This window comes from Chrysemys picta, chromosome 5, assembly GCF_011386835.1.
Source record: "Chrysemys picta bellii isolate R12L10 chromosome 5, ASM1138683v2, whole genome shotgun sequence".
Taxonomy (NCBI): domain Eukaryota; kingdom Metazoa; phylum Chordata; order Testudines; family Emydidae; genus Chrysemys; species Chrysemys picta.
The window spans coordinates 97858191-97883747 of NC_088795.1; the positions used below are offsets into that span (position 1 = coordinate 97858191).

Consider the following 25557-nt stretch of genomic DNA (forward strand, 5'->3'; position numbering starts at 1 on the left):
AACTCTCAAAAGGACACTGCCATGTGGGCTTTTTAATCCTTTATAAACAAAAAAGTTAATGGAATGCTATAGTTGTGCTTTTTTAACAAACAAAAACCAAGACATTGAATATTATATTTCCTTCTACATCCATAAATCTGCCTCTTGGACACATACAGAATTGTGCATATTACTGAATATAATGATAATTTTAAGGCCTTATCTAAGGAATTCCTAAGGTGCCTATAATCTTGTTATTTAAATGCTAAATAAATTTTCTTGTATAGTGCTTTTCATTCAAGGATTTCAATATGTTTTACAAACATTAATTTAGTCTCAACAGCCCACAGATTAAGGAAGTATTATTCCACATTTTATCAGATGGGAAAACAGATTAATAAATAACCAGAGTCACAGAGGAAACCTGTAGCAACACTGAAAATAATTAAGTTCTCCTGGCTCCAGTCCTTTGTTTAATTACAAAGCTGTTCTTCCTATCCATAGTGCAACACAGTTTTAGCACTAATGAGCAGTGCAAACAAATTGCTGTAGGAATCATGACCACATTTCCTGACTTCTTGTAACAATGTAATTTTTTGCACTTAAAGAAAAAAGGAGCCAATCGGTTTATCTGAAGATGTAATAAAGCTGTGGGATTCCTGCCTTCTAAGAATACACAGGAGTGTCCACCAGGATTAATGATATTCTACTGCACTCCTCCAAATTCCAGATTTGGGTTGTCTGTGGGAACACAATACACTTGAGGACTATGCAAAATCTGCATCCAAATTTGAGATGTCAGAACCCAACAGAATGGCTAAACCTTTTCCTCAAATGCAAAATGCTCTTGAGATCCACTTGTCAAAAGACCTACATAAGATCTAGGTATTATTATTGTGCCGTCTGGGTTAGAAACAGAAAACATGGAGTAGGGAGATTCAGAGAGCTATTAATTAAAGAACTACATGACAAAGCACAAGTAGACTAAGGAGCCATTGTAACCCAAGAGCATCCTTATGCCAGAAGGAAAGGAGCTCCTTGGTATCTAACAGTGAGTTTCAGCTGACCTGACCAATTCAGTGTACCCCAACTCATCATTGTTATAATCTGTATTTCAAAGATGCCATTAGGGATGTAAAATGTTAACCAGTAAGCATAAGTCTTACTGGTTAACCCACCTTAACCATTAACAGCTGTGCCGGCCGGCGAGAGCAGCCCCGGACGCTTAATCGGTTAATCATTTAAACAAAATATTTTTAATAATTTAAAAACAGTTAACTTTTTAAACGGTATTTACATCCCTAGATGTCATGTAATATGTCACTGGAAAACGAATAACTCATTTATCATACATACATCACGCAAGAATATTTAAACCATGCATGTCAGAGGGATCTGATCAACAGGTTTTTTCCAAAGGAATGTGGTTCCAGCTGTCTGAATGTGTCTCCCATGTAAACTGAGAAAGATGTGACCAAAGACAAAGAAAAGAACATTTGCATGCCAGGCAAACAAAGCCATCGGGAGGGCAAGTGGGGGAAAAGTAATCATTTATAGAGCCCTGCACACATACAAAATTTGTAACCGCATCCAATCCGCAAACATGGTCTGCGGATAGCTGCAGATTTGCAGGGCTGTAATCATTTAACAATCTCAAGGGGGTGGAGGGAGGAGGAAGACTGCACCCCCAGGAAATCTTCCTACCTTTTGAGACAGGGTCAATGAACTTTGAGAGAGAGACTTTTAAAGGTTTACTGGACTATACAGACAGCAGCAGAGAACCCTTAAGTTATCCTTCACCCGAGGAGTTAAGAAAAACCAGCATCTTGGGCTCTGTGGGGATCCTGACTAAGAGCCAGTCAGCCATTGCTGGAAAAGGAAGACTGGTGAGGAAACTACCTTAAACAAAGACTAGCTTATTAAGTTATGTCTTAGCCAGTAGAAAGTGATTTAACTTTTGTTTGTAACCTTTTCTATCTTTATCTCTTATACTTGAACTCATTTAAAACATCTCTTTTGATAGAATAAATTTGTTTTACTTTTCTAAATCTAAACCAGTGGTTCTCAACCAGGGGTCTGTGGCCCCCTGGGGCTCCCCGGTGCCCCCCACGGGGCTGAAGCCAGGAAGCGCAGGGCTGAAGCCCCGATCCCAAGCCCTGGTGCTCCCTGTGGGGGAGAAGCCCTGAGCCCATGGGCAGAGTTGGGGACATGGAGGGCATTGCCCTCCCCCCAAAACTGCAGCAAAAGAGCAAGGCAGCTCCACACCTCCTTCTCATCTTCTCTCCCTGCCCAGGTCAGAGGCAGGAAGCGGGAGCCGGGCAGTGCAGGGCAGCTGCTGCTCTGGCTGGTGCCATGGAACAGGCAGCTGCAGTGTTCCCTCCTCTCCTACTGGTGCCCCAGACTGAAGCGGCTCCTCAGCTCCCAGCTCTCATATTGCCCTGAAAGAGCACCACATAAGAGATAAGAGCCTGTTACTCAATTATCTTCTCAGAGATTCTCTGCACGGCTGGAGAAGGAAGGATGCATGTAACCCTATCGACTGCCCCTGCCTGGCAGGTATCCATCCCTTCCACCCTACTGCAGACCCCTAATCTGCAGAGGGGTCCTTTTGAGGTCATGAGTGCAGGGAAGAAACAGTGCCATGATCATGGCTGTGCTCAATTAAAAGGAGGAGGGCCAAATTTGTACATGAATCTCTGGTACAGGAAAGAAAAAGGAAGGGAGCAGAATATAGGCCACTCTTTCCCCCCCCCGTATACACATACAGTCATGGTTATTGTACATTTATTTAACAGAGCAAACTCGAGACTCAGTAATTAATAATAGAATCTCTTGAATAATGGAAAGGGCAATTTTCAGTGAAGTTACTTTCCTGATCCTTTTTTTCCCCTCAACAAAAAGCAGAAGGAGCTGTAAACAAATTCAGGGATATTTCCCATCAAATTGCAGCTTTTTCTTTTGGGGTTATAAATTACTATTTTCTTAATAGTTCCTGCTATTTTGCTCATTTATTACCTTCCATTGGATCTCAGGAAATAGCCATACTTTTTAGAAAAATTAAGTGAATCTATTTAAAAGATTCACTGTGCTCCTCTAAAAAGTTTTATTCAGTCTTCACTTCCTTTTCTTGTGGGTAAACTCAGTGAAAAACTAGTAATAGTTTTCAAATCAGGTTTATTTAAAGGTAGGGGTTTTGTTTGTTTCACTTAACTCAAACTCCTGACAAATACTTGAGGAAGAAATCATCTTTGTGAAAAATTCAACACTCCTCCCCTTCTACTGATGGGGTCCTTAAGAAATCTCTCCAGCAAAAGCAGAAAAGTCAAACTTTTGACATTTTTAAAGTTTATAACAAAAAACAAAAAACAAAAACTTGTTTGAAAATACATGAAGCTCTCTTTATACATCATACAAGAGCAGGAAAGGGCATGAGCTATAAAAAGTGTTTGCCTATGCCATTCACCTTCAAGAATTTTGGTTGCTGTTTTAACTATTAATTGTCTAGCTGACCAGCTTCGAAAGACTAGCCTTTCTTTAATCAAAGAAGGAACAAGTTTTTCTGATGTCTAAATATAGAGGAATGTACTCCTAAAAGGAGCCTAACCTATGTTTTCAAGACATGCAAATAAATCTATTAATTTCAACTAAGATCTGAGTCTACAGACTAAACTAGAGAGAAGAATGTTGCTAATTCTTACTATCGACAGGGTGATCCATTACAGATTATGTACAGTGGAAAGTAATGTTTTTAAAAACAAAGGATACTGCACTTACTTTGATAAGCGGGTTTTTTTTACATTTATAATACTCCACAGAACACTAAAGCTGTACTGTAGCATCTCCTAAAGGTAATTAAATCTTAATGAAACCTAACTGCTGTAGTTTGTTTTATTATATTACAGAGAAAGGGGAGTGAAACTAATGTTTTAGCTGCTTTTCAGGTTTGCTTTATTATTAGGTTATAAGTACCTTCAATGAGAGCTGCTGGATTCTCAGCACTTTGGAAAGTCATGCCTATTATTTAACTAAATGCCTAAATATGGACTTGGAACCAAATTTTAGGCACCCATTTTAAAAAATTTTGCCCATAATTTCTTTTAAATAAATATGGTTTTCTGGGTCACATTGCTGCGGCAATGGTGGGCTCTTCAGCAAATTTCATAGCTGCAGAATTGCAGAGAACACTAGGATCTGTAACTCAAAAATACAGACTATTTCCATTTCTAGGATATATAATTTTTTACTCTTGCATTTACAAAACATTTACTTTTCCAAACTTACATGCAAATAGCAACCATCACCACCTTTCCTGGTCCTTTGAGCAACATACCGGCTGTGCTGGAGCGTGGCTAAATATAGAAATGAGAGAATGCTAAAATAAATTGCTAAACTGAACAATGAAGTAGTAATATAGCTAAATCCTGGGTTTATGAAGGGACTATCAGTAGTCTACTGTACACCACATACAACACCTACAATATCATGTAGTACTAGAATTCCTGTTAACAGTTGAAGTATTGCTCTGCATAATCCAGTAATTTATCATGGACAGCTCACTAGATTTACAGTTTGGTCTCATGCATAACTAAGATACCTAGTTTTCGTGCAGAAGTTCTCAAACTGTGGCCTGTGGAGCTCTTGATTATTCACATGATACTGACAATTCCCTTTTCAGCTCAATAGACAGTGCAGGAATAGCTGTAAAGGAGGTTAAGCAAGCACTGCAGCCTCCACCAGGGGCCACTGCAACCACAAACAGAGTGAGGAGAGGAACCAGAGTCCAACAGAAAGAAGTGTTAGGTGTCACCCAGCAGGATTGGAGTTAGGAGCTCTCTCAACTAGGTTGCTTAGGGAGAGGGAAGCAAGAAAGCCAAAACAGGCTGAGGAGATTTGTTCAAACAGATGGAGGGAAAATGAAATAGAAAAAAACAACCAATATGATTTTATGTAATTAACTTTGTGTATTGTACACATTCAGCAAGTTGCCACAAGTCTGGAGTGGAATCACAATGAGATTGTCATTAGAAATCTGGGAGAGGAGGAGATCCACAAACCAGCTCTTGCAAATGGGCCATACTACGATCAGATCAGAATCCATTTAAATAGTATTTTAAAAATTTAAGATTCTATTACAATCAGAATGATATAAAACAGATATGTTACAGGTCATTTATAACTTTCAACAAAATCTTGTAAGGCTGCCTATACATCTTTTCCCACATTCTTTTTCTCAGAAATATGCTGTAAGCAATCACACACACCTTAATGGTGATTTTACCAAAGGAATTTAAATGATCTCTTACCTTAGTATCCCCAAGAAAATCTTTGTATTCCTTTAACAGCTTTTGGTTTCTAAACAGATCTGCAATAAGACAACTCTAGTTACATGCTGCACTTAGCAGTTGAAAATAATTTCAGGATTTCAAGATTTTTTTTCTTTACACAACTCAGGTAAGTTTGCTACTGCATACAAATGTATTTATATTAAACAAGCAGATCTGGTCAAATTTAGATTTCTTCAAGGATCTCTGTTTCTTAACAGAACCCAGGCATAACATTGTAAATACTTAGCACTGGAATTGAAACTGAAAAGTATCTTCTTTACCAAAAAGCTGACAGGTGTCTAAGTTGACTCATAACATCTTGAAAAATAATTTAAGTTTAGGGGTGAGATTCTGTAGGTCATCTCTAAGAGGTGCCATACACAATCTACAGGCCAGGGAGAAGGGAACTATGGTGGCTCTAAACCAGCTTTTCAGCCTCCCAACTCTGGGATATTCCATAGCCCCTGGCATAACACAGAGAGCCCTGGGGAGGATGTGTCTAAATAACAGTCTGTCCCAGTGCTGCCCACAATCTCCACAGCTCTTTGTGCTATGACCCTGCCCCGACACACCTCTCCTGACTACGGACATCTCATTTGCCAGAGTTTGCAAGAGGGTCTTTGGAAGGTAGCCTTACAGCTGTCTTCCACAGTTGCTGTGCTGAAGGATTCATCCCCTAGCCAGATCTAGGCTTCTAGAGACCCTTTATGCAGCTCTGGCCCTTTTACCTGGAGTAAAGGGGTCAGAGCCTATGTGAGGATCTCACCCCAGATTCTTTCCTCAGCCCCCTCAACTTCAGAACCCTTTTTCCTACACTGCTGCTCTGTCACAAATATTATTATTTGCATTACCATAGCACCTAAGAGCCCTAGTCATGGATCAGAACCCCATTCCACTAGGCACACAAAAGGAGCAAAAAGAGGTTCCTGTCGCAAAGAGTTTACGATCCAAGTACAAGACAAGAGAGAAGAAACTGGTGCAGATGGGAATACAAGGAAATAATGAGACAATATTGGTCAGCCTGATAGACAATTCCCACTTCAAAAGGACAGTGCTCTAATACAGTAAATGTACAGCCATATAACAGCACGGTACCACTGCTATTTTATTCAATTTTGCTTTCACATTAAGATCTGGAAACTTTTGCTAGTTGTTAATCTTTCAGGCTCCCACTTTGCAATATTTGGCTCAAATCCTTAGAAACAGTTTCAATTCTTACAATCTTTACAAATAGTTGCAGACATGTACCCCTCCCTTCCATTGGGACTACACATGTATTAAGTTACAAAGGTGCTATATGTTTGCAGGATCAGGCCCTGTTTTACTTTCAGTTTTTTCAATGTTAAACTTATTTTTATGAACTACAACAGACCTCTAATTTTAAAATTGGTAACTGGAACAATCACCTCAATTAATATTGCTTCTGCAAGAATTTTAATTGGCCAGTGCTTCCAACAAGAGAAAAATTGAATCTATTGTAAATATTGAAATGATTGAGTTTTGTTGTAACATTATGAATAAAATCTACAATTTTGTTTTAAAGGAAAGAGTGGATCATCAGAATACATACTTTTAAAAGCATTAGACTAAAATTACAAAAGATAAGGTATCATGAATCAGTAGTTAAAATAGCATAAAACAAATAAAAGGCAAAGCTTGAACTGGTTTTGATATTTTTGTAAATTCTCACAAAGAAAAAAGCTTTGCTCAAAACCCATTCAGGTTGTTTAACAATATCTACAAATTAATCCATAAAAGCAAGGATACATTCAGTTAAGATTAACTCATTTAAACACATCATATATACCCCCTATGTGTACATTAACAATACACACATTTCTCATGGCCACACTATACCACAAAACCTTAACAAAAACATATGTATATGTTGGACACCCATACAAGGGTGAAGTGAATGATGTGTTATTCTCCCATGGGGCAGTATGAAGTTGAAGTTAACACTGATTGCTAAGGCATTTTGGAGACATTTGGGGAAAAAAAAAAAAAAAAACCTCTACACTTACTTTCTCTGTATTCTATCTCTGCTTCTTTACGCCGTTTTCTCTCTCTAGCAAGAGCCTCTGGGCTTCCCCAAACTTCTAGAGATCTGCACAAAATACAAATAATTTGGAAATCCTTTTGATTTCCACACACTATATGTTACAAAACAAAATGCTTTGAATTTCAAGTTTTTGACGACATAACCCAAGCCTTCATTAACACCAGAGTAGCAATGTCTTATCAATATTTCTTCTGGAAGAAATCCATCCAGACTAATCTCACATGATAAGACAGTGTAGGGGGGGAGTTAGATTTCAATTTGGATATATACAATGTGACCCTTCAATTTTGTATACTGTACCGAGTTACTACAACAATGGGCACATATAAATGCATTTAGACAGAGAAGGAAAATATTACTGCCCCTTCCATTATAAAGTTAACCTTTTAAATTATATCTTATACCATTCTCTCATATAACCAAAGTTAAATTACTTAAATTGCCAACTAATTTCCTTTTAAACTAATTAGCTTACTTTGCCTCTACATCTGATCTCAAAAATACAGTGAAAGCCTCAGTATCATCATGGGGACTTCGTCGTCTGATTTTCCTCAGCTGTTCTAGATCACTGTTGAAGGATGGAAACAGTTTATTGCAACAAAAAACATGTTCATACTATACATAAAGGAGTCAATATAAAGATCAAATGTACTGATCCTTAAAAGGATTATATCATTATGTTTAAAAATCTACCCTAAATTTTTTCTTAACTTGGCAAGTTTAAAGAAATTGACAGGAAGCTGAGGGTTTTTACTTAAACACAGTCCAGTGGCAATACAAGCAGTATAAAGTGTTCTTTAAATTGCTCTTGAAGCTCATATGGCATTTGCCTGGGCTCAAACTCCAAACTGTGGGCCCATATTAACACATGGGAATGTTATACCTTAGCAACTGAAAGGAGGAAATTCTTTGGATGATAAATTAACTCATACTCCCTCTTATTCCTCTCTGGTGGCTACCTACATGAAAATTACAGGTCATGTGGCACTTTAAGAAAGCCTAAAGGATTATGCACAATACCCAGGCTATTTCCCCCTCTTTCAGTAACACAGGTCTAAAGCTATGTAAAAACGGTGGCTGAGCAAGTATTTGCTATGTTTGGCTATCAGTTTCCCCCCCACCCCCCCAGCCCCACTGTAATACACTTTATAGAATCAAATGTAGAGCTGGAAAGGACCTCAAGAGATCATATAGGTCCAGTACTCAACACTGAGGAAAACCAAGTATATCTAGACCATCCCTGACAGTAACCTGTTCTTAAAAGCCTCCAATGACAGATTCCACAACCTCCCTTGCTAATCTAGTCCAGTACTTAACTACCCTTAAAGTTTTTCCTAATAGCTAATCTAAATCTCCCTTGCTGCAGATTAAACCCATTACTACTTGTCCTACTTTCAGTGGACCCGGAGAATAACTGATCACCATCCTCTTTATCAGGGCCGGCTTTAGGCACTGCGGGGCCCGATTAGAAGGAGCTGCCGCCAAAGTCCCGCCACTGTCTTAGGCGGCAGCTCAATCGCTGCCGCAGAGGAAGGACCCTCTGCTGAAATGCCAAAGACAGTGGCAACGATTGAGCTGCCGATGATGACAGTGCTGGGACTTCGGTGGCAGCTCAATTGGCTGCCAGTGCCTTCGGTGGCGCTTCGGCAGAGGGTCCTTCCTCCGCGGCAGCGATTGAGCTGCCGCCGAAGACAGTGGCGGGACTTTGGCGGCAGCTCCTTTGGGATGTTTCGGGGCCCAATTCCAGGGAATCGGCTGAATCACCCTAAAGCCGGCCCTGCTCTTTATAACATTTCTTTTCATATCTGAACACTTATCAGGTGTCCCCTCCGCTGTCTTTTGTCAAGACAAAACATGCCCAGTTTTTTTAATCTTCCCTCAGAGGTCAGGTTTTCTAAACATTTTATCATTTTTGTTGTTCTCCTCTGGGCTCTCTCCAATTTGTCCACATCATTCTTAAAGTGTGATACCCAAAGCTGGACAATACTCCAGCTGAGGCCTCACTAGTGCCAAGTAGATCAGAACAAATTACCTCCTGTGCCTTACATATGAGACTCCTGTTAAATACATCCCAGAATGATATTTGCCTTTTTTATAATTGCATCACACTGCTGGATTATATACTATTTGTGATCCACTATAACTCCAAATTATTTTCTGCAGTACTACTACATAGCCAATTATTCCTCATTTTGCATTTGATTTTTCCTTCCAACGTGTAGTATTTTGCATCTATCTTTATTTAATTTTGTCTTTTTAATTTCAGACCAATTTGTCAAGGTCCTTTTGAATTCTAATCTCCTGTCCACCAAAGTGCTTGCAACTCCTCTCAGCTTGGAGTCTTCCATAAATATTATAAGCATACTGTCCACTCCATTATTCAAGTCATGAACAAAAATACTGAATAGTGCCTGACCCAAGAGAGAGCCCTGCAGGACCCCCAATAGATACATTCTCACAGTTTGACAGCAAACCATTGATAACTGCTCTTTGAGTATGGCTTTTCAACAAGTTATGCACTTTACAGTAATTCAGTTTGCTTATGAGAATGTCATGTGGGCCAATGTCAAAAACATTACTAAAAATCAAGATATATCATATTGACTGCTATCCACAAGGCCAGTAACCCTGTCAAAGGAAGAAATTAGGTTCTGGCATGATTTGTTCTTGACATATTCATATTGGCTACTACTTTTTATTCACTGCAGCAATTGTCTGCTGTGTTGCTGCCCTCTATAGTTCGAATGGAGTCATTCACAGTTAACAGAGGCTGCTCCTTCTTAAAGCACAAAGAAGTGTTAAGTGCTGGTGAAGCAGGATGGACAGACTGCAATGGTTCCTTAGTGAGGAGTTCTTCTGGTTGCCTGTTTCTCAGTTTCATTTTAGCTTCCAGTTCTTTAAAGTCTTTCTCCAGTTGTTTATTTTGTTCACTCATGGTCATGATGAAATTAAATACAGATTGCCTGGAGTTCATAGTTCAGTCAAACTGATGATACATATTTCTCCATAACTTAAAATTGAAGGACACTGTGTTAGGCTCCAAGAAGGCAAGTTTCTGGGAAAAATCTGGATCGTATAGAGAATTCAGATACTTCTTCTGTTCGTCCAGAAGGAATGGCCATAAGGAATAAGTTTTCTCTTTTAATTTTAGTTCTTCTAGCTCTTTTTGGCAGTTTCCAAGGAAGTTTCCAAACTGACATGAATGGACATGTTCATGGCTCTAAAGGAGAAAAGCTTCATCGTATTCAAAGGCTCGTGGAAACTGCTCTGTGAGATGCCACACACCTTCTAAAAACAGTGAAAACTGGAGAGATTTCCTTTGGGTCACCATCCAATTGATCACACCTCTCAGAAAATGTGTCCAAAAGAGAGCCAGTCCATCTCTATCAAAACCATGACACCTTATATTGTTCTATAAAACAAATCCAACAAGCGAGCCAAGAGAACAAACTTGGGAAGTCATGTCCCAGCCATCAGAGCAATGAACTAGCACAGTTACATTTTCAACTGCTATTGCTTTGGCTAAGAAGATAGCAGCATCCAACACAGCTTTGATATGACACAGCCAGCTAGAGTTCTCCAAACCAGACAAGAAATTGTTGATAGACAGAGCTTTTGTACCACTGACTTCTAAAAGTTTCTGCAGGCTGGATCTCATTACAGGAATGTTTTCAATTCCAACAAACCGGAATCTAATGTTAGCATAGTTGTCTTCATTTTCATACTCTTTACCTGCTGCTCTGTTTGCCATTGCATTAAGCTTAGGTTGAGTGTCCATGACACTCATGTACTGATGATTGCATTCAGCATATTTTCATTCTCCAGACACCTGGTACTGAAACCTGAGAGAGGTTGCCTGCATCTGCAAATGGCAGTCTCTTTATCTCTGTGATAATATGACAACACTGGGAATCTTCCTTTGCTTCTAAATTTGGAACTACTTATCAACCTATTCTCCTCTAGGTGCTTATAAAAACAGATTATGTAATCATTTGTTCCAGTATCTTTCCAGGTACTAAAGTTAGGCTGACTCGTCTATAATTCCCCAGGTCCTCTTTGTTCCCCCTTTTTAAGGGTAGGTACTACATTTTCCCTTCTCTAGTCCTCTGGGACCTCACACGTCCTCTATGAGTTCTCAAAGATAATTGCTAACAGTTCTGAGATTGCTTCAGGAACTACCTGAAGCACCCTGAGATATATTCAGGTTGTCAGGGCTGGATGAAATGTATCTAACTTACCCAATATTAACTAACCTGTTCTTTCCCTATTCTGGCTTGTGTTCCCTTCCCCCTTTTTGTTAATATAAACTATGTTAAGATTCTGGTCACAATTAACTTTTTTAGAGAAGACTGAAGCAAAATAGGCATTCAACACCACAGCCTTCTTGGTGCAGTCCATTAGCAGATCTCTTTCTTCACTTAAGTAGTAGACCTATGCTTTCCTTTGTCTCTCTCTTGCTCCTAATGTATTTATAGAATCTCTCCTTATGCCTTTTGTGCCCCTTACTAGCTGTAACTCATTTTGTTTCTTAGCCTGATTTTGCTCTGATTTCTACATGCTTGTGCTATACTTTTGTACTCACAGTTAAGAATTGGTTCATGATTCCACTTTCTATATATTCCTTTTTGATTTTCAGGTCATTAAAGAGCTCCTCATACCACCAAATTGGCCTCTTACTATTCTTCCTATCTTTCCTTCACTTTGCGATAGTTTTCTTTGTGACTTTAATATTGTCTTTTCTAGAAACTGCCAGCTTTTCTGAACTGCTTATTCCCCTTACGTTTTCTTACTATAGGACCTTACTTATTAGTTCTCTGAGTTTGTTAAAGTCTGCATTTTAAAAGTCCATTGTCCTTATTCTGCTGCTCTCACTCCTTCCTTTCCTTAGAGACATGAACTCTAGTTCATGATCACTTTCACCCAAATTGCCTTCCACCTTCAGATTCACAACTAATTCCTTCCTGTTAGTCAGAATCTAGTTTAAGATGGCTGTCCCCCTAGTTACTTCCTCCACCATCTGAATCAAGACACTCGATTATAGAAGATGTTTATATATAAAAAATAGGAAATCATTTGGTTTGATCACAATAACTAACCTATGGTCCTATTATTTCTGTCCAGAACTTTCTATGTAAAAGCCAACAAATATATTTTCAAATTAATCTGCCTATAGAGAAAATAAGTTATGATAAACTGATTTCATTTAGTTAAGACCTTTGGCTGGACTAAGATACTAGGGTGATAAGTAAGACCCAGAGCAGAAATAGTTACAATTTTTAAATTCTGCTATAAAAGTCAAACTTTCATATTTAATAAAGAGAGAGTCAAAGCTAGTGAGGTAATATCTTTTATTCGACCAACTTTTGTTGGTGGAAGGGACAAGGTTTTGAGCATTACAGTACTCTTCCTCAGGTTTGGAGAAGGTACCCTGAGTGTCAGAGCTAAAGACAAGGTGAGACATATTGTTAAGCAGAAGGGTGATCTCCTATGCGTGAAACCCTTCTGCTTAACAATATGAGCCAAATACAAAGTGGGACAAGACATTCAGGTTATGTTTTCCAGACCTGAGGAAGAGCTCTGTGATGCTTGAAAGCTTGTCCTTTCCACCAACAGAAGTTGGTCCAATAAAATATATTACCTCACCTATCTTTGTCTTTCGTATCCTGGGGTAAACATGGCAACACAAGCACCACCACTGCAAACAACTTATTTAATAAAGGTCAAACAGATTTTATAAATGAGATCACACATTTGAACTGTGTTGTTTAAGTGAATGCCAGCGATGGATGACAGACACTAAAGAGAATTAGGTAAAGTAACAATAACCATGGTCCAGAATGATACATGTGATTAAGTCAGGATTATAGTGAGAGTTAAGTCTTAATTTGGCAAAATATAATAATCTTATTATTATAATATAATAATAAGCACATGTAAACAGATATAATTCTCAAGTACTTAAACTTTAACATGAAGCTTCCTATGGCTTCTAAGTGGGCTTTCATATTTTAGAGATTTGCAAGGTTTCTAACTACTGTTACAAGGTTGCCTGTGCCCCCTATGAAAAGCTGGCTGTTCTAGAGACAGCATTGTCTCTTCAGTGACTAATAGGATCTGCACTTCTTGGCATGCAGAGTCAGCACTTTAGAGAAGAGGAAGGATAGCGGTGTTGGAAAGAGAACTTAAATGAAGTTAATTTTGTTTTTAAAATATTATATATATATATATTAAACTATTACAATGCCCCTTTGAAAGAGTTTGAATACATCAGCCACCATGATTGCAATTAGCTTGAAGCTTAGTCATTTTCAAATGAAGCGTCAGCTCAGTCAGTCTACAATTTACTGTGTACATTGGAGTGGCGCCTAGACATTTCAATCAGGATTAGTGTCCCACGGTGCTAAGCCATTCTTCACTTCTGAAACACATTCAAACAAGTCAAAAATATATAGACAATTATACTTTAACTCACTTAAACTACTGTACCTGGATTTAAGACAGAACTCATTTATTGCTCTGACACCAGTGATGAAATTATTTTGTGTGTATTTTGGTCCATACTCTCTCTTTTTAAGAACTGCTTTAACTAAAAAAAAAAAAAAAAAGTATTATTAAGTGCAATTAAAAGTCATATTGAGCATGCTACAGTATAGGCCCTGAAAGACAATTTAGCCCTCCGTGAAATCATGGGAAATAGTGAATTTACCCCATTTAAATGGAGACATGTAAATTCTTCCTTCCTGCCAGGGATTCTGGGATAAAGAGGTTTAACAAGAGAAGTAAAAGAGGAAGGTACTCTGATAGAAAAATTAATTTTCTGGACAGAATGGAAATAAACATAGTTAAGAACAGAGTAATTTAACTTAATTTTGTCATTTAATATAATAAAAATTGCTATTCTGGCAACAAAAAAAGCAGATATAAACATTCTACTCAGTCACTGGTGGCCAAAGACTTAGCAAATTATTTTCTAATCTCAGTAGTTAATTATTTTGCTATTGCTACTGATCTTTTCAGAACTAAACCAGAACTGAAACAGACTGTACCCTCCGCTTTTTTATTTTTTAAATACTCCACCTAGTACTTTCCAGAGCTCTCTCTCTTCAAATTGCCATACTGTGCTTTGTGGACTGTAGAACAATTAAAAGTACACATTCCTTATTTATATGTAGCATCTACCTAGGAGATTCTACTATAATCTTTTTAGAATTTGATGCACAAGCAGGAGACCATGAGAACATATACAATTTTAAATGCAAATGTATCTTAGGCTAGGTCTACACTACCCGCCTGAATCGGCGGGTAGAAATCGACCTCTCGGGGATTGATTTATCGCGTCCCATCGGGACGCGACAATCGATCCCCGAATCGACGCTCTTACTCCACCAGCGGAGGTGGGAGTAAGCGCCGACAGAAAGCCGCAGAAGTCAATTTTGCCGCCGTCCTCACAGCGGGGTAAGTCGGCTGCGATACGTCGAATTCAGCTACGCTATTCACGTAGCTGAATTTGCGTATCTTAAATCGACTCCCCCCTGTAGTGTAGATGTACCCTTACTTTCAGTTATGCCATTCTTGGCTGCTTGTCACCCAAGTACAACATCCTTACAGTGATTTTTAATTTTAAAATCACTATTCAGTTTACTTTTGTTAATATGTTAGGCAGGTTGCCATTAAAGAATAGTTACAGTTGATGAAGGATATTAGGTGTATTAAAGGAGAACAGAGATCTTTGAAAATTTACAATTCACAGATTAAGGCCAGAAGAGACCTCTAGGATTCTAGTCTGACCTCCTCCATAACAGAGGTCTTAAGTCTTCACCCTGTAATTCCTGCATCAAGCCCACAACTTTTGTTGGAGCTACAGCATATCTTTTAGAAAGATATCTAGTCCTGATTTAAAGTCTTCAAGTGATTAAAAATCCACATTTCTTGCTAACTTGTTCCAATGGTTAACTATCCTCAATGTTAACATGTGTGCCTTCTTTCTGGTCTGAATTCTGGAAGCTTTGAAGCAAAAAGTTTCAGCTGACACCAAGTAACCCACAGGCATTACAAATTTCAGCATTTATTTACAAAAATTCTGGTGTATTTATGGCATCCAGTGGGTTTTTTAATCTACAACACTGTTTTAAAGTAAATTTTCAGCATCTAATAGTATGTGCTGCATCATGATCTCTTTGGATCTAATGGACACTACCAAAGAGTTGCTTGGGCAGTGCAATGGAAGAGAACAATTGTCAAATAGAGAAAATGGCTCTTGCATGCTTTAATTTTTTTTCTTTAAACTAACCCTTGAAAAAGTTTATTAACTTTAATATCTTGGGTTATAGATTAGCAAAAGGTCACAAAGTATCCACTCAATATTTCAAAATAAAAGACAAATTTGAAAAATAATGTCAATTTTAAGTTTCCACAGTAATGTAATAAAAAACATTTTTTTTTAATTCTTTAAAATATAACCCACCAAACATCACACAAATTTTACGGTGAAGAGCGTCCCCTTTAAGCGTTTTCAGTGCTTTGTTATTTCATTACTATTTGTAATAGTAAATATTTAGGATACAATTGTGCCTAAAGACCTATACAGCCCCATTGAGCTGAGCATCATACAAATACAAAAGAGGGAATCCTCACCCTTTTTCACTAGGAAAAAGTTGTGGGTCTGTTTGCTTTACAGTAAATTAGCTATCTCTTTATACAAAACACACCTTTCCTGAGCAACAATAGGCCCAAACTGATGAAGGTTAGAGGATATGAACAGAACATACAAGCAAATGAACCGCTTTGTTAATTACATGTACTGTAGATGGGGGAAGAGGGGAGAAGTGAGTGTTAACTGGGCTTAGAGTAAGGAAGTAGAAGAGGAGAGAGGAGGAACAGGCAGAGTGTCACCTGTCTAGCCAGGATCAGCAGCCTGAGTTTTGTAGGTATTGAGCAGAGGCAAGTCTTAAAGGATTTAAAGGAATATAAAGTACAACAATTCAGATTTTATCAGGGAGTTTTTCCCCATGCATAAGGTGCTGAGTAGTTAAAAGCACAGAGGTGGTTAAGGAAGAAGATGACCAGTAAGTAGCAACGACTAGGAGTACTGGTGGAGATAAGGCAGCAGTCAACATGACAATAAGTTATATCAGCTAGGTAGGCTGAAGTTAACTTATGGCAGGTCTTAAAGACAAGGAAGCAAGTGTGAAAAGGGAACCCCTGGAAGAAAGGGGCTGACACGGTCAGAATGACAAGCCAAGGTGTTTTAGCTGCAGCATTCTTAAATGTTTCTCATCATGATAAGAGAAAGGGGAGAAAGGAGGGCTTGAGGCTAGGAGTGGGGGAAGAGATCAAAAATCTCAGTTTTGGCCACGCTGAGTTTAAGATGTTGACTGGACATCCATGAAGAGATGAAAGACAGGCTGAGATACTAGACTGGATGAAGGGAGACAAATCATAGTTCATCAGCTGATATATAGATTTATCAGCTTAAAGTGGTAGTTAAAGCCACACTTTTGGCAGCAACACTATTTCTAATTATTCACTCCATCTCTGAGTAGTACTATTTTCAGAAGACATTCTCTAAAAGAAACAGACACCAAATGGAAAGTTGATATGTGAGTGTTTTTCCACAAATGTGTATGTAAGTAAGCCCAAGACACAAACTATCTTACACACTTCCTACTTACTCATGGGCCTCCTAATGTTCAAAGATGATTTCCTCCAAGTCTCATAACTTCTAAAGTCGGAAAGATACCTTAAAAGGAAACACCACAGCCTAACAACTGTACCATTGCAACATAACATACATGTTTACCTTTTACTTGGATTGGCTCTTGCAATAAAAGTGGTTTTTGGCCTGCACTGCTGGTATCCCGTGCTGTAAAAAAATAAAAAAACCCTCACTGCTGATACATGTAAACAATTATAATTAAATAAAATAAAAGACTATTGTTAGCAGGCCAGCAGAAAATTGCATAAAGTTATATTACTATCATGTGAATTAAAAATTTACCACTTTTAGCTCATTGTACTGTATTTGTGAATATTCTCATATAATGTGAATTAGATAATGTATAAATATTAATACACATTAATTTAAACAATGAAAGTTGAAATTTGATATTCAACAAAGTTGTTCGGGTTTTCACTGTATTATAAGCTATTCGAAAATGGTCATGAATCAAAATGTTTTCAGCTGCATCTTTATAGTTCTGGACAAACTTGATGCAAAATTTTACCCGTAAGCAGTAAGAATTGAGGTTTGCAGTTACTACCCCATTAGTAAGATAATGAAGTCTAAAACTGTATATTTTCTGTCTGCAGAAAATATCACAAATGCTTTGGTTTACAGATTAAAAACCATCTGAAGACCTGGAAACATTTTAAACAAAAGAGCTAAGATTTTGAAGAACACAGTAGCTTGTGAAAAATCAAAATCCATAGATTTTCTTGTGTCATGAATTTCTGTTGAAACTGGACAACAGAAGTATATTAACATTTCAAATTCCAAATGCAAGCTATCAGATAGTTCAAATGCATGTCTGAATATTTATTTTGAAAATCATCATCTAAACTCACTGTATCATCAGAATAAAATCCTTATGATTCCAATAACAGATCTAACATTGTGTTTAGTACTCTAGCACTGGATGTTTGCCACACATCTGCTGTCATTAGCAAAATTAAAACTAATTTTATTGAAACTGAAGCAATTTGGAGTACTCAGAAGACCTTAAGGATTCTTCAAGTAGGTCTATGTTGCTTAATGAGAGGCTCCTGACTTAACATCTGATTTGAATTATTCAAAAGTCAAATATTCTTGAAGCTAAGGCCACACAACTACTCTTAAGTCAAGCACGTAGCCATTAGATATGACAGGAACTACCAAGAAGGTCTAACATGGTCTGAGTATATTATTTTGGAAAGACCGAGGTAACAGTAAAACACAAAACAGTTTCTAATGTATTTGCACTAATCTTGCAGCAAGTGAGTTTGGAAAAGCCTAAAAATAACTCAGCCCTTTTCTTCCTGTTGAAAAGTGTTACCTGCTCTCTGGATAGCCTGAAGAACACCAATGTTAAAAAAAGGTTCAAAATAAATAAGATACTCTTTGCTGTTCATTTCTCATCATACTTAAAAACAATGGGCATTGACAAACTATCGTTCTTCATATACACAGACAAGATTGTCTGGCATATTTGCTTCCAGTTTGCCAGAAGTCACCTTCTATTGTACAGATAAATTTTTTCTTGTTCAAAAACGTAGCTCAGTGACATTATTTAATGAAAGGTTATGCCATAAACTTTCATACGAAAAAAATAATTACACATCAAAATGTCAAGATTTATATTTGACTGTTCAGACAGCATTAAGTACCCTTTTAAAATATATTACCCTGCTCTGGAGACTTGACAAAAAACACAATGAGCCAATAAGAAAAGAATGGAGTATTAGAATTCAGAACTGCTGATCTTTGGATGGACAGAGGTTGAGATGCCCTTTAAACATTAATAAATTAATCTTCAGAATGCCCAGTCAGGTAGGAAAATATCCCATTTTTTACTTATAGGGAAATGGAGGCTCAAAAAGGTTGACAGACTTACCTAAGGACATAATCACTAAAAACTGAGATTACTTACTTGTAACTAGAGGTTCTTGGAGATGTGTGGTCCCTATCTGTATTCCACATGTGAATACACATGTGCTCCACATGCCTGAGACAGGAGATTTGTAGCAAGTAGCGTCTGTTGATCCGCACATAAGCAGTTGCTCTCCCTGTTCTCGCAATTAAAGGCATAAAGGGCAGAGTGGACCGATGCCTCTCCAGTTCCTTCTTACCGTGAATCAGACAGGATATGAAGCAGAAGGGAAGGAGGGCAGGTAGTGGAATATAAATAAGAACTACACATCTCGAAGAACCTCAATTACAGGTAAGTAACCTCCATTTCTTCAAGCACTGGTCCCTATGTATATTGCACACATGGTTGATTGGTAAGCAGTACTGAAATAAGTGGAGGGTACGAGGATGCAGTTGGTATGGATGTCTAACACTGCTGTCCCCACAGCTGCAGATGCTGAGGAAGCCTAGACCAGAGCATAATGCTTCATAAAGACATGGATGGACCTCCAGGTAGAGGTCTTACAAATATCAAGTACTTGGTACTTCTCAAAGAGATGCCATTGAGGTTCTTTGTGTGCTCACAGAGTGGGCCCTCACCCCATTCAGGGGAAAAATACATGCCAACTGATTACACAGAAATATGTATCCAGAGATCCACTTAGAGAGTTTCTGTGCTGATAACATGCCCTCACCATTGCTCTGCTATTGTGACAAATGGTCTTCGTGTTTTCCTAACTGCTTTTGTTCTTTGCGGAGAAGAGGCCAAGATCCGTTTGCAATGGAGGAAGTGCAGCTTCTTTCTTGCTGGAAAGAGGAGGCTTTGGGCAGAATATCAGTAAGCGAAGAGGCTGGTTCATGTGAAACTCTAAAATAACTTTGGGGATCAATTTCAGGCGGCGATGAAGGGAGATCTTTTCTCTATGAAATATGGCATACTGTAGGTTTAAAACGAGTGCTCCCAGTTTGCTCACCCACATAGCCAATGTGATGGCAACCTTCATGGAGAGGTGTGACATGGAGCATGTGGCCATTGATTCAAAAGGTGATCTGGTAAGAGCTGACAGCACCAAGCTGAAGTCCCATGGTGGTGTGGGTTTCATCACCAACAGGAAGGTCCTAATGAGACCTTTCAAGAATTGAATTGGGTGAGTAAGATAGAGTGGTCTTCCACTGGAGGATGAAAGGCATTGACAGCTGAAAGTCCACCTGGCAGCAAACTTAAAAAAAAGCTCTGACATTTTGAAGGATAGAAGATAGTCTAAAATGACAAGGACACCTGCTGATTCTGGTGATAACTGATTCCGTTGTGGCCAGATATAGAAACACCTCCATTTAGATAAACAGCATTTTCTAGTGGACATTTTTCTGCTGTTATTAAGGATAGTGTGGATGGCCTCAGACCATGAACATTCCAAATCTGATGACCATCCAACTACCAGGCCATGAGATTAAGGTCTGGGTTGGGATGTCTGATCCTGCCTTTGCCTTGAGTTAAAAGATCCTTTGTCCTGAGTTAAAAGATCCCCCTCCCCCCACTCTCCCCTGCCGGGGCAGGAGGCAGAAGCTTGGTCCTGCAGCAGCCAAACTTCCCTCCTCCTCCGCTTCTTCCCCCAGCATGGCACTTTCCGGCCCCTCTGCCCCTCCTCCTCCTCCTCTCACCAGGCAGGCAGCGTGCCACTCAAAATCAGCTCGCGTGCCGTGTTTGGCACGCATGCCGTAGGTTGCCGACCCCTGCCTCAGATGGTCCATCCAGAATAACACAAGGGCATCATCCCTGGAGTCTCAACCTAATGATGCTCTGGAACAACAGAGGTTGAATTTCTTGCTTGATTGTGAGGAGAATAGGTCCCAAGATGGTGTTATCCACTCAGTGAAGATTTCAGTCAAGAGGGAATTGTGTATTTCCCACTCATGGTCTATGGAGAAGTACCTACTGAGATAATCCGCCAGAGTATTCTGCACATCTGGTAGGTAAGTCACTTCATTTATACTCAGAGGAAGAGATTTTTCTCCACCCTGTTTGTTTACATAAAAAGCCCCGTCACCGACATTATTTGGATGTGGGGAGAGCTTATGAGGGAGAAAAATATGTTGCAGGCTAGAAAAATTGCCCTCATCTCCAGAAGATTTATATGCAATCTGGCCTCCCATGGGGACCACGTACCATGCATGTGTAGTGTGATTGGGGGGAGGGATAGCTCAGTGGTTTGAGCATTGGCCTGCTAAACCCAGGGTTGTAAGTTCAATCCTTAAGGGGGCTATTAAAGGATCTGGGGCAAAAATCTGTCTGGGGATTGGTCCTGCTTTGAGCAGGGGGTTGGACTAGATGACCTCCTGAGGTCCCTTCCAATCCTGACATTCTATGATTCTATGATATGTGGTCCCCATATTATGAATGATGCACCCGTGATTAGGATTGTGTCAGGGATGGATGGAAGAAAGGAAACTCACACTTGTACCTGGTCTAGTTTCATCCACCAAACGAGAGAGGCTCTGACTTTTGGTGGGATTGTTACACTGGTATTCATGTTGTCCTTGTCTGTTGAATAAACAAACTGAAGCCAGGCCTACAGGTAGCAAATGCAGAGTCTGGCAACCAGTGTTTTGTATCTGAAGAAGTGAGGTTCTTACCCACGAAAGCTTATGCTCCCAATACTTCTGTTAGTCTTAAAGGTGCCACAGGACCCTCTGTTGCTTTTTACAGATTCAGACTAAGTCGGCTACCCCTCTGATACTTGAGTGTTTTGTATGTACACAGCGCCATATGGCCTAGTAGGAAAAGGCAGACCCTGATTGTGGTGCAAGATTTGAGGGTGACTTGATTTATCAGGCTATGAATAGCCTGAAATCAGTCTATAAGGTAGGCTTTTCCTGAGGATGACTCTAGGTCACTCCGATAAAAATCTATAGTCCTTGTAGGAGACAAAGTGGAATTTTCTCTGTTTACACAGACCCCCAGTGATGTCAGAAGGTGCAATAAGACAAGGATCACCAACTGGACCTCCTGACATGATCTACTCATTAGTAGCCAATCATCTAGATACAGGAAGATGGTGCGGCCATTGTGCCTCATCTGGGCCGCCCCCACAGAGATGACTTTCGTGAAGCGCTTTGGTGCCGTCACCAGCTTGAACGGAAGTACTCAGAATTGGTAGTGCTCCTGTCCTACCAGGAATATGAGACATCTGGCTTAAGACTGAAAAAAAATAAGACCTTCAAGCAACTGTAGGGAAGAGTTCTCCAGTAGGAATTCCAGGGCCATCCAGTTTCACAACAGTAAAAGTTGCCTGTGGGCTTCTCCACCATATTAAATGTTACATAATTTTGTATTTGTGGACATTGCCGGATTAACAATTCTACAGGATGAAATCCTCTATACTCAGAACATCAACAGCTTAAACAGCAGGTTAAGCTTTCTCACCATTTTGCCTCAAGCATGAGGGAAAGGAATTACTACTAATCAGCATGTTCAATTTTTATGCCAATTCAATCTTTAGCACCAACTCATTGTATACAAGTAACTAAACAGGGGCAGATTGTTAAACTGTAGAGGCATCCCATTATCTATCCCTTGAGCCATCCTGTCTCTCCCCAACATTTATCGTTTAACATATATTTACAAAAAGGAAATCTAAGTTTTTACCCATGCTCATTCACTGGAAGTCTTGATATACGGAGGGAGGTTTGACTATTTCCAAATTCTGCAGCTGTAGCATAATACATGCAGTTCTACACTGTGATTTGTTTTTAATTGCACAAGGCAAACTAACAATCATTTGCTGAATAAATGCTCTAGTATATGTGCTCCTTTTAAATATAAAACAGGTAAGAACCACATCCCATACATTCACGAAACAAATGTAAAGCACACAGACCTGTTCCAGGTTTGTGCACAGCTCCTTCAGGACCTGGTACAGGACCTTTTTTCTGACCATCAGAGGTGTAAACTCTCACTTGACTCAGTGATTGGACTGGTAGATGACTGCATGGCAGTATGTGAGAGAGACTTCCACATTTCATTGAGCCTGGCCACCCTGAGAAGAAAAAAGTTTTACACATATCAGTTTGAGAAGAAAAGAGAAAGTGTGTTTCAATAGGAGTTGCCAAGATTAGTTATGGAAATTAGCTTTTAATAAATATTTTTGCCCATTTTACCTGTGTGCTCGAATTTCGTAAACTCTACACAGCTAAAACTAGTCCTTTCACCAATTTCCCAAGCTTCTCCTGTCTTCTCCTCAAGCATTTTAACACACAAATATACTTTCATATGTTTTGCTAAATTTCTCACATATCCTAGTCCTTTGAAACACTGCATGAGAGTTTCTTAGTTATCTAACAGAAAGCTACTTTAAGATTGTCTTACTGCTCGAATAAACCCTATTTTAATCACCCTCTGCACAAAACCATCTTTATAATGACCAAAATACTTGGCAGTCAGAGAGGATATTACAGTAGAATGACAATGGCATACACTGCAAAACTATTAGCAAGATAATCCTAACAGTTTTGTCCTTTAATTCCACTCCCTACACCCAAAAACAAATATTTTAATGGACTAAATATGTAATAGATGTCTGCAATTCAGGTGTAATATCTCAACCCACAACATATAAGCCACAATTAAAGTGTGATTTACAGTGTGATATATAAATATTACACACAAACATTTTCTCTGTGTTTGCAGAGACACCACCTTTACCAGGCAATTGCTAGTGTTAAAAGACTGTCCCACAGTATACCAAATTTACTGAACACAGTTCTGGTCCATCAGCATTAGCAGCCAACTTCTGTTAAGCAACATAAGCAAGCAAAGCATCGACACATAAAATGCATATATCTTCTCTGCAAACATAACTTCATCCACCATTGAAATGCAACCACCTATTTTAAAAAAAAAAAAAAAAAAAAAAAAAAAAAAGCTGGTGTGGTGTCTTTGGGAAATACTTATAAAATCAAGTACTGCTTATCTTACTTGCATTGCATATAACTGGACATTAAACAGAGGACTACATTATTATTACACAAGTCATCTCACAACACAATCATAGAGATTGTTTGGTAAAAGCATGCGCTCCATAAAAATTCCTTACAGCTTTTTACATACATTATGTTCCACTACAGCTAGAACAGATACATCTGAATATAAAGGTACTGTACACAAAATATACGTAAGTTACATTAATGTCAAAGTGATTCAGATAACAAAAGGCCTTTAAATACCATGCCAATGTTCAATATGCTCTGCTAAACACATGTCTAATAAATTAAGAAATTACAGAAACAACACTTTATGGTACTTGACAAATGCATGCTTTTAAACCCAACTGTATTTTGAATGTATCTACATTTCACATTCAAAGAGGAAACCTCTTGATAACGGACTAAAATAATTCAGCCATTACATTCTTGCTTCAAACTATTGTGTTTATTTTCAGAAACTGTCTGTGATATACACTGGAAAGTTTACTCAAGAGTCCTAGGCAGCTTTTATATAAAACAGCAGTACAGCATGTGTTTTGGAGAAAACAGCTATATGAAAAGAATTATATGGATTCTACAAACGCAAGAAACTAACTAGTTCAAAGTGCTATATTTAGAGCTAGCGCTATTGACCAGGGTTGGGAGGATCGCCCTAAAATGCTACGTAGGCATACCCAAAGAAGCTCTTCTCCCACTACGACATGATCATAAAACTGACCAGCTGCAGGTTTTTATTGCTAGTGAACTCAAAGGACAAGCAATTTCTGAAACTTCTGCCCATCATACAAGAAAATATATAAATGAATTTTTATTAAAAATATTGGGTTTCCGCAAGTTGCCAATGTGGCCCTAGACATCACAATGATTAAGAACCTGATCTACAGGAAGTCGTCATGAAATTTACTCAACTACTTCCTTTTCATAGAAGTTCAGATACAAAAAAGACCTCTTAAGTCACATTAGTTTATCCCCCTTAACATTCAGTGCAGGACTGTTTCCTCCAGTTTATTATCCAGTACTTTTATTGTCCACTTTTTGCCTCATCCCACACTGATTACTTCAGTCAATTTCAACAGGGAATAGGTGGGAGAGGCTATTTGCAACACAGCAAACAGGCAATTTTTAAATGACAGAGGTCAAGATGAGAAAACATTGGGGGTGCTCCCTTTAGCACAGTGGACAGACAAAAAGTGAGACAGGCTAAGGGCTATGAAATATGAATTATGATGGGACCTTGGAGAGACGCCGAGCTGGTGAGAGGAGCATTGAAGTGGTGAGGATAAGGAACAAACGGGAATATGGGAGTGTAATTGAAGAGCACCAGGTTTTGGCAAATTGTGGGAATATGATGGATCATGGAGTGGGAGAGACAGAAGGTTTTAAGGGGATTTTGGAAATAGAATATGGGATAAGATATGGGGGGCTTTGGGGCGGCACTGTATGGGGGGGACTGCGGGGAGCCCAGATCACAGGGGGAGGCTACGCTGAGGGTCTGGCAGCGTGGCCGTGTAGGAGGGGTAAGGTGGGGGGGTGGGAGGCGCCCTAGGAGAGCCGTGTCATCAGTGGGTCTGGGCAAAGTGGGCGGCGGCCGGGGAAAGGGGGCTGGA

General features: G+C 39.0%; 1 protein-coding gene and 1 pseudogene across 3 annotated transcripts in view; both read right to left on the reverse strand.

Moving 5' to 3' along the window:
* Positions 1-25557, reverse strand: part of SLC30A9 (solute carrier family 30 member 9) — a 64098-nt gene that overhangs the window by 38269 nt on the left and 272 nt on the right. For all 3 annotated transcript variants that reach the window (XR_006172528.2, XM_042841786.2, XM_005300611.5), the window contains exons 2-8: positions 22846-23004; positions 17165-17227; positions 13852-13951; positions 7841-7933; positions 7328-7410; positions 5283-5341; positions 4261-4328 (exon numbers count right to left, since the gene is read on the reverse strand). Coding sequence is in view for 2 of the 3 variants with exons in the window: in XM_042841786.2 (XP_042697720.1) it covers positions 4261-4328; positions 5283-5341; positions 7328-7410; positions 7841-7933; positions 13852-13951; positions 17165-17227; positions 22846-23004 (625 nt within the window). In the remaining variant the exon portion in view is untranslated. The remainder of the gene's footprint in view (positions 1-4260; positions 4329-5282; positions 5342-7327; positions 7411-7840; positions 7934-13851; positions 13952-17164; positions 17228-22845; positions 23005-25557) is intronic.
* Positions 9927-11291, reverse strand: LOC103306261 (myotubularin-related protein 6-like; annotated as a pseudogene).